Here is a 10,000-nt window from a genome sequence, read left to right as displayed (position 1 = left end):
ATACTCACATGTTCCTGAAGCGCCCAAAATCCACTCAGTTCTATTCTGTTCAGTTCTATTCTATTCTGTTCTATTCTAGCACAGGTTTCCATCCACCTGTATTTGTACGCGTTGTAGGGCTCTGTGATAACAGCAGTGAACGGAAACGTGCAGAAATTTGGATTTTCTGTTGCTCATTTTCTGAAAACTGTGTTAAACATTTGGGTGGAAACTTGGCTCGCGGGTCCTTGAATTTACACAAAAGTAGTTAGCTGTTGCTAGCTAGCTAATTAATGTTAGCTTTGTGAGTTTGTTGAAAGTGTTGTACTACTTTTACCTCATTTCAACCCAGTAAAAAAAAAGCCTGAGTTAGTCTGACTTTACTTATTTATTCGATTATTTGAGGGACAGAGCATGTTAATGAGCATCAGCGTAAAATATAAGATGAAAACACGACGGATTTTAGCAACAATGCTAGTTTACAGCTGCAGTCTCTGGGCAGATAACAAAAACAAAAAGGTAAATCTGTTATTCAGCATGTCCTGTTACAACTAATCACAGATCTGTTTTGTCTTAAGTCTTTTTTTTTTGACACTTAAAAGTAGGCTATCGATGGCTACACATGCTATCATGCTAACAGACTGAGGCTAAAGCTACGTGTCGCAGGCTAAAAGTCTGGAAAATCCATAGAGGACACAGAAATAAGTAGAGTATGATAAGAAAAATAAATGATATGATAGGCTAATGCTAGGCTACTCGTTAGCCTTGGAAGTAACGCTTGGCTAACTGCTGTAGGCAGAGAGCTAGCTGGACATGCTAATGTTAGCAGCTCATGTGACCACACAGTTGAATCAGTTTATCGTGGTTTCTGAGCCTTTTTTTTTTGGTTTTCTGTTTCCTGTCGTTTGTCTCCTCCTCGCCTGTTTATTCGTTCTGGTTTCTTCTGTTTCTTCCTCGTCTGTTTTCCTCCGGTGGCACTGTGGTGATATCTTGTACAGGTTTTGAGTTTTTGGTCCTCTCTCTCTTTCGCTCTCTAGGTGTAAATGACTTTGGACGGCCATCTGTTACTGAGCCACCCTGCAGAGAGTTGGCCTGCATGCGCACCTCCTGTGTGTGCGTGCACCTTCCTTTATGTTCAGCTGCACGTGTGCAGTTACTGTATTCTTGTGTTGGTGTGTGTTTATTTATGCCTACGTGCACATGCATAATACAGTAGGTTATGTATGTGTGTGTGTGTGTGTGTGACAGAGCTACGGAGAGGAGGCATGCTCGTGTTGAGGATGTGTATTCATGCTCACTTGCACATGTAGAACATGTATTCTGTGCTTGTGTGTGGATGTGAGACAATGTTTTACATCAGTGTTCGCATATTTAGCCAGAGTCAACTCTAATGTCGCCTTTTCTGCTTCTCACTTCCTGCATTTACACAGATCCTTTGGCAACAAAGACAGAAAAATCTCTAAATATATATATTACTTATAATCATGAGTGTTGTTAAGTTTGCTGCCTGCGGCCTCTTCACAATAAAAGTCTTCAAGCTGCAAAGACAAAAGAAAGACGTGAAACAAGGTGAAAAACAGATTTCCTCAACAGTCAGAAACCAACAAGAAACTCTCTAAGATATTTTAATTAATTGGATTTTTCTGTTTTATTTAGTGAATTAGCTGCTCAGTTATATTTCCTGCTCATTCTTTACGTCTTTCCTGTCATTAGTTCCAAACAACTTGATTATTTCCTGAAAGCTTTGTAGGAAATCATTAGTGAATTAAACAGACCCATAAAATTAAGTGTTACCGTGTCATTTTCCAGCGTTTAGGCGTAAATGCTGCTTCAAATCCCCCAAACTGTTAAACCCTCCGGATTCCCAGACATTAGCCACAGCCCTGGTTGTTAGAGGGCTTTTATTGTGAAGGAGCTGAACGCCGACTTCTAAATTAAAGCTCAAACAATCATGATCACCAAGATTCACGTCATCTGTTGAATCGAGATCTGTGTGATAAAACCAAGTAAACTGATCACAAATGAAATGTTTCCGTGTGTTGCATCAGGATTCTTCTTCTGTTGTTTCGTGTCAAAGCTGATGAAGACTGAAAGTGGGAATATTTTACGATGTGACAGCTTCCTGCTGGTTTTAGTGCTTTAAGGTGTGAAAATGTCAGAGAAAAGATCGCTCCGCTTCCCCGGAGACACCGCCTGTAAGAGCGCCTCAGTCTTGAAATCAGCCAATCGGCTGTAACGTCACCGTTTCCAGTACGGCGGCCGGCGGAGGCGCCGCGTGCCGTCGCTTTGTGATTTGATTACGTGTGAGCGACCTGCTGGAGCGTCCAGCTGTCAGCTTCCACCGCCGAAGAGCTGCTCCAGCAACCCTCTTCATGTTTCAATGAAAAACAAAAACACTTTCATCATGAGATTAAATTTACTTTAATGAATTAAAGGCGTAAATAATGTGAATAAAACTCCGCTGTCACTTCATTAATGCAGTAAACTGAATTATGGAGCAGCAAATGAACAGAAAGTCACAATTCTTCTGGTGTTTCAGCTTTTTTAAGGATCAAATTCTCAATTTTTTTAAATCATTTTAATTATTTTTAATTAACTTCAAATAAAAATTAACAGAAACAGGTGCAACAAGCTTCAGCTGTGATGATAAACACGAGTTAATACAGACACAATAAACACAGAAATGTGTAAAACTTTTATTTAGTGAAGTGAAAATGTCAAATCTGAGCTGGATTTCTGGTGTCAGATTTGGATCAGCCTGAATCTCAGTCCTCGTCGTCTCAGAGGGATCTGGTTCTGTGTGATCGTGGCTCATGTCGATGCGGATCACACGCTCTGTGCTCGCCGCGTCGATCTCATTCCGTCTCTGTCTGTCCCCCCCAGCTCTCGCCCGGGCCGTCCTCCGAAGCGCTGTGCTGGTGCGGGGATCCAGGAAAGCCCCAGGCTGCTGCACCCGGGCCTCCCCGGCCTGCTGTCCCCCAACCTGCTGTCACACACCGGTAAGACCTTCATTCCTTCAGCGCTGCTCTTCCTCCGTAATGCTGCATCTCTGTCAGAGTACGTGTTCCTCTGTGTACATGAACTGCTCATGTGTTCATCTCCTTCATCCAGTCATGTGTTCACAAAGTGGTGATCGACTGAGCCTTTCCAGGATGCCTCTTTCATACCCAATCATGATCCTCTCACCTGTTACCAGTGAGCCTGTTTACCTGTGGAATGTTCCAAACAGGTGTTTTTGGAGCGTTCCACATCTTTCAGTCTGTGAAACGTTTACAAAAATATTGACAAAATCAATGAAGCTGATGAGAGAAAACATGAAATATATTGACTTGACTAATGACTAATGTCAGCGTGCTAAGATGAGCTAAATGCTAATGTCAGCGTGCTAAGATGAACTAAATGCTAATGTCAGCGTGCTAAGATGAACTAAATGCTAATGTCAGCGTGCTAACGTGCTCACTGAAGCAGTGGTAACATGCTAATATTTGTTTATCTGGAAATGATGAACGTGCAAAGTTTCATGGCAATGGAAGCAACCAGACGTTTATAGTGGAGGTCTATGGGGAAAATGCTGTTTTGCAGTACCGTGGCTGACCACTGGGACACTCTGGCAGTACTCATCCTTTTCTGGTTCATCCTTCCTCCTCCTCCTCCTCCTCCTCCTCCTCCTCCTACCGTCATCACTGTTTCCCTTTCGTCTCCTTTCACATAACCCATCCATCGCAGTGCATCCATCTTTTTTCTCTCTGCTGCACCTTTTCCTGCTCCCTCTTCTTCTACATCCCTTTATTCCCTCCCTTTTTTCCTCCATCCTTTTTTCCTTAATTTCTCCTTACATTGCTCCTTCTCTCCTCTATTTCCTATCCATTCTTCTTCTCCTCCTTTCTCTATCATTCCTACAAACCTTTTTCTGTTTGATCCAAAAGTGAAAGAAACAGAAGAAAAAGAGAGATATTTTTCTTTTTCGGCACTGAAAGTGAAAATGGGTAGAAGAAAAAGCTGTGAGAGAGAAAGAGAGAGAGGGGGGAGAATGGAGAGATGGAAGGAGGAGTGTCGCCAGAGGAGATGATGAAACCTAAAAACGACTGCCAAAAAGAAAGGGAGGGTGATACCGAGCAAAAGATGGTGGGAGGAAAAGAAAGACAGATTGTTGAGGAGTTGAAGGCGAACGAGTGGAAGGAGGGAAGGAAGTCTCACAGCGATGGAGGGATGTGGATGTGAGAGAACGGACGGATGAGTGAAGGGAAAGAGAAAAGATGTCATAAAGGGAGGAAGAAGAGAAAAAGACCTGCAGAGGAAGAGAAAGAGGCTGAACGAGTGCAGACTGCATGGTGGTGTGATGAATGACACGTCTCTGGGGTCCCACTCCTCCATCTGTCCATCCCTCCCTCCTCCTTTCCTCCCTCCCTTCCTATCTTCCTCTTTTCTTCCCTCCTTCTATCTCCACTTCAGTGTTTCCTTCTCTTCTTTTTTCTTCCCTCTTTTTCTTTTTCTTCCTTTCTCTCCTTTATTCCTTCCTTCTCCATCTGTCCTTTGTCATCACTACTTCCTTACCTTTGACTTTTCTTTCCCTTCCTCTTTTCTTCCCTCCATCTTCCTCACATCTTTCAGCGCTCTGTGATTCCTTTCCTCTCCTGCCTTTATTTCCTCTCTTTCTCCCTTCTTCCTCATCTCTTCATTTCCTTCTCTTCTTTGTTTTCCTCCTCGTTTCCTTTCCTTTCTTGTCTTCCTCTTCCATCTGTCTTTCCTTTTCTACTTCCTTTCTCCTTCCCTCATTTTTCCCCCTTTCCTTCCTCTGTCCTTTTCATCTCCCTTGCCTCCTTTCTTATCTCCTTCGATCCTTCCTCCCTCCTTTTTACATCCTTCTTACTTCCTGTCTTTCATTTCCTTTTCTTTCTTCCTCCCTTCTCATTTCTAAAGTCTCACCTTCCACACTCCCTCATAATTCCCTCTCCTCCCTCGTTCTTGTCTCTCCTTCCTCTCCTCCACTCCTTCTTCCTCCCCCTTTTTTTCATCTCTAGAAGTCCTCCCACTACCGTTTCCTTCCTCTATCATTCTCTCCTTCCTCCCTTTTTTCTCTCCTTCCCTCTCTTTCATTTCTACCATCACACCTGCCATCTTGCTCTTTCTTCTCCTTTTGTCTCCTTCCATCTTCGACCTGCCCTCTGTCCTTCCTCTCCACTTTTTGCATCCTTCTCATCCTTTCATTTCTTTTCATCTTCATCAACTTCCTCACCTCCTTTGTTTTCTTCCCTCCTGTCTTCTTCGTACTCTTCATCACTTCCGTATCCATCTCAACGTTCACTTCTCCTTCTTGCTTCACTCTTTCCTTCAAATCCTCCTTTAGGCATTTTTTTTCTCTTCATCCTTCCCTCCGTCCCCTTGACAGTGACTGTTGGCCTCTCTCTCTCTCTCTCTCTCTCTCTCTCTCTCTCTCTCTCTCTCCAGGATAAATAAAACATGGTTGTGTTTAGTGACATATGGACACAGCTCACTGTGGCATACTAATGACACACACACACACACACACACACACACACACATCAGGTATGTGTGTGTGCGTGTTCAGAAGTGTGTGTGTGTGTGTGTTTGTCGAACATTAGTGGGACCCAGAGAAAACATTTGCTCACTTATGATCGCTCATTAGCTCACACACACAAACACACACACACACACACACACACACACACACACACACACACACATAGAGTACATATATACAACACACACACACACAAACTTGGCAATCGTTGGATGTCGCATTCCGCCTCAGTCACACACACACACGCACACACGCAGAGTTGGTCGTCTTAGCGGCCCTGCGTCCATGGAGACGCCACGTTGCCGGGGGAGACGGGCTGTTGTTTACGACCTCGCGGGCGCCACGGCGATGGGGGGCATCGGCCAATCACAGATGGACATTTATCACACTGTTAGAAAACACAGAGTGAGAGAGTTTGGAGAAAATAGTGAGAAGAGAGCAATAGATGAGAGGAGGAGAGGGAGAAAAGAGAGGAGGAGAAGAGGAGGAGAGAGGAGGAGAGAGGAGGATGAGTAAAAAGAGTGGACAGAGAGGAAGAGAGAGATAAAAGAAGACAACAGGAAGAGGGAAAACTAGAAGGTGGAACAAGAATCAAGAGATGGAAGGTGAAGGAAGAGGAAGTAATGAGAGATGGAAGAGGAAGGAGGAAAAGCAACACGAGGAGGAAGATGGGAGTAAACGAGGTTGAACTCCAGAAAGAAAACTTGAAAGAGGAGGAAGGAGAACAAACCACGGAAGGAAGTGAGATGCAAAGAGAAGAGGGGGGTGTCGGAGGGAGAGAGGAGAAAAGATGAAAGGTGGATGGAGGAAGAGTTCAGGGAAGAGTGATAAGAAGAAGGCTGGAAAGAAGGTGGAGGAAGAGGAAACAGTTTGAGGGAGGAAGACGCAAAGAGGAGATGGCAGTATGGGAGGGTGAAAGATGAATGCTGGAGGAAGTGCAGGAAAGAAAATAAAGATGAAGAGAAAGGAAGAGCGGGTGAAAAGGATAGATGATGGACGATGGAGCAGGAGGAAGGAGAAGAGGAGGGAGGGAGGGAGAGAGGGAGGGAGGGAGAGAGGGAGGGAGGGAGGGAGAGAGGGAGGAAAAAGTCAAAAAGTGGATGAAACAGAAAGATTAGAGAACGAGGAGGCATAAACGACAACAAGAGAGTGATATCAGTTTAATTGGCCTCATCTTCCTCAACAAAGAAGCCGTGATGATAAGCGTGGGAGTGTGTGTGTGTGTGTGTGTGTGTGTGTGTGTGTGTGTGTGTGTGTGTGTGTGTGTGTGTGTGTGTGGTAACCTATGCAGCGTGCTGCGGCACTCATTTGACTTGTTAATTCACTTCAAAAACAGCTCAATGGTTCGCCTTGTCTTCTAACACACACACACACACGCACACACACACACACACACACACACACACACACACACACACACACACACACACACAGACGCACACACACGCCCACACTTCACATAAACACACACACAGCTACAAACACTTTGGGTACAGAGACACATAAACAAACCTACAAACACTTAATGCACACACACAAAGACATTTTCTAGAACACACACACACACACACACACACACACACACACACACACACATATATACACACACTTCGCACACCTGAACACATATTTTTGGCACAAATACACACATTTCGCAGGGACAAACATAAACACATCTGGTGCATGAGCAGGCGCGCACACACACGCACGCACACACACACACACACACACACACGCACACACACACACACACACACACACGAACATATGCACACACACACACGCTCTGTGTAGGTTACAGATGAAGTGCTTTCAATCTTGTCATGAAAAGAATACACTCATCTGAGGACTCTTATGTGCACCTGCAGAGAGAGAGAGGGTGGAAGATCGAGGGGGAGATGAAGGGGAGGCGCGGGGGAGGAGGGAGGGAGAGGAGGAGGACGGCTGAGGAGGACTAAAGTGACATTAAGTCTTTTTCATCTGTCCTCCTCTTCGTCCTCCTGCATCACATTTTCCCGCTCTTTCCTCCATGAACGCTAAACACACGCCATGATGAGTGGCTGCTGGCGCCCCCCGCTGGTCGGGTTTGCCCCCCCCCCCCCCCAAAAAAAAAAAGTCTCTAACTCGCGTTCAAGGACGGAATAAAAAGTCGGGACGCCTCGCGCTCACACGGTTTGATTGACAGTGAAATCAGCTGGGAAACACCGACGAAACAGGACAAAATAAACGGCGTCATCTTTCGGGAAGGCTGCGCTCTGATTGGTTGATCCTTCGCTCATAAACAGCTGAAGGTGTGAAGTTCTGCCAGAACAAAATCAATGAGGTTATAAAGTCTAATAACCTGCAGCTCACTTCATTACCATAAAACACTCTGAGGCTTGTTGTTCTTTACCGGCCTGCGAGTAATTACTGCTAATAAAAGAGCTGCTGTTGTTGTTGTTGTTGTTGTTGTTGTTGTTGTTGTTGTTGTTTGTTTAAAAATCTGATGTCCACCAATTTGGTGATTTGTTGGCTGTTAGAACAGAAAAACTGGCTCCACGTTCTCAGTCCGCCATGTTTCAGAGAGCAAAGAGCCGCCATGCAGGGCTGTGGAGGAGTTTTCACTGACCTGAACGAGTGACTCGAAGCCCGAACACTGACGAGAACCATTCACTTCACAACCGCTGACTTCCAATCTTTACATTTTGACTTTATTAAGCAGAAGAACCTCTAATTATTGGCTTTAAACAGGTCGAAGAATCCCTACAGTTGATTGTTTGGCAGCAGATCCCCTGACCTGATCCTACAGAAAACTCACCCATTGACTTCATCAGGTGACAGAACCTTTTAAAGACATCAGAACTCTGAGATACTGACTGGAAACATGTAGTAGAACCCTGAACTATTGTCTTTGTTAACCTTAATGACTGACTTTGACAGGGAATCGAGCCCCTAATCTCTGACTTCAGGACCCGCATCTGCTGACTTAAAACAAGCAGTAAAGAGAACCTCAAACCATTGACTTTAAAGGGGCAGCAGCTGTTGACTTTTTTAGGTAATTCCAGAATATTAACTTTGTAAGTCATTAGAACCCCTAAGAACAGACAAAAGAACCAATAATAAAGGTCTTTAACTTGAACTAAGAACCGCATACCGTTGACTTCATTAGACAAAGTCTTCATCAGGCAGTGGAGCCAATGACGATGGACTTTAACAGGAAGTAGAACCCTTCACTGTTGAGTTGGAATTAAAACCTCAAACTGTTGACGTTAATAGAACCGTTAATCACGATCTTTCGTCGCAAACGGATCCAATTATCATTGAATTTAACTGAACTGAACCTCGAACTTTCACTTCAACACTGACTTCTAACAGATCCACCAAGTCTCGAGTGTTACCGTCATCGACCCACAAACGAATCGACTCCGAGGACTTAACGCAGTGCTGCTCACTTCCTGCTGAGACAGAAGACAGTTCCTGTCCGGCCGCAGGCTGAGTCTGTCGGAGAGGACACAAAATGGCCGCTGTGAAATGGTTCCAAATGGGCGTCTTGGACTTCCCGTGAAAGCTAAAGATGGGCGACCTAAGTGCCCGAGTGCGTAGCTGAAATCTATTTGACTCAGCACAAGAGCAATCGACTGCATCTGTAAATCGGCGCTGGGAGTGCTCGCAGGAAGAAAGAAAAGAAAAACAGGCAGAACAGAATGTTTCTAAATCCAGAACACAAAGAGCAATTTCTCCGTTTTCCTGTTTGTTTTATTCAAAGTGTCACTCCGCCTGTGAGAGCGCGCTCAGAGCACTCCGTCAGATGTAGGTGCACTGGATGAAATATTTACAACCGCGGCCAAATGGGGTGGGTTTCACGCGAGCTCCGGGGGTGGTGGGGGGGTGGGGGGGTGTTCAGGACTCTCCAAGATCACCAACAGCCTCCACCAGCAAACTCAAAGCTATTAAAGAGCATCCTGACGCACTGTGCTGGGGGGGGGGGGGCTGTCAGGTCTCATTTAGAGTCTCGCTGCCGTGTGGTGGAGGCTTTTACTGAGAAAGGCCTCGACAGCAGGAGGGTTCAGGTTTTTATGGCGGGTGGGGCGTCGACGACACGACTGCATGTAGCCAGCATGAAGTCCAGGACAGCGAGGCGTTAGAGGCGTTTTGTTCGGCGTCCACGTGAAGAGTCAAGACGTTAGAGGACGATTAATTCTGTCCGACGTCCGAAGTTTGTTTTGTTTGTTTAGTTTTTAAAGTTTTCACACAATAAGCAACAAAATGTAAAGGTTTACAATCAACGTTGTGATTGACAGACAGAACTTCTTTATTTGAGTTTCCTCATTTTGTAGGTGAAACTTTATTTGTCATGTAAACTTTAGAAACATTTGGTCTTTTATACGAAAAACTGGCAGCGAGATACACAAGAAGAAAATATTTCTGTGTCTGTTCAGCCTTGTTTTTGTCTCATTTTAACATTGTGGAGCTTCTTCATTCATAAACTGGGAATCGTTA

The 10,000-nt window shown here is 44.8% G+C and overlaps 1 protein-coding gene across 1 annotated transcript in view; it reads left to right on the top strand.

The window, feature by feature from the left end:
* Window positions 1–10,000, top strand: part of dachb (dachshund b) — a 76,655-nt gene that overhangs the window by 41,258 nt on the left and 25,397 nt on the right. The window contains exon 2 of the mRNA XM_076724272.1: window positions 2,863–2,978. Within this exon, the coding sequence (XP_076580387.1) occupies window positions 2,863–2,978 (116 nt within the window). The remainder of the gene's footprint in view (window positions 1–2,862; window positions 2,979–10,000) is intronic.

This window comes from Chaetodon auriga, chromosome 24, assembly GCF_051107435.1.
Source record: "Chaetodon auriga isolate fChaAug3 chromosome 24, fChaAug3.hap1, whole genome shotgun sequence".
Classification (NCBI taxonomy): Eukaryota; Metazoa; Chordata; class Actinopteri; order Chaetodontiformes; family Chaetodontidae; genus Chaetodon; species Chaetodon auriga.
The sequence above is the reverse complement of the archived record's forward strand: the minus strand, read 5'-3'. Positions and strand labels throughout refer to the sequence as shown.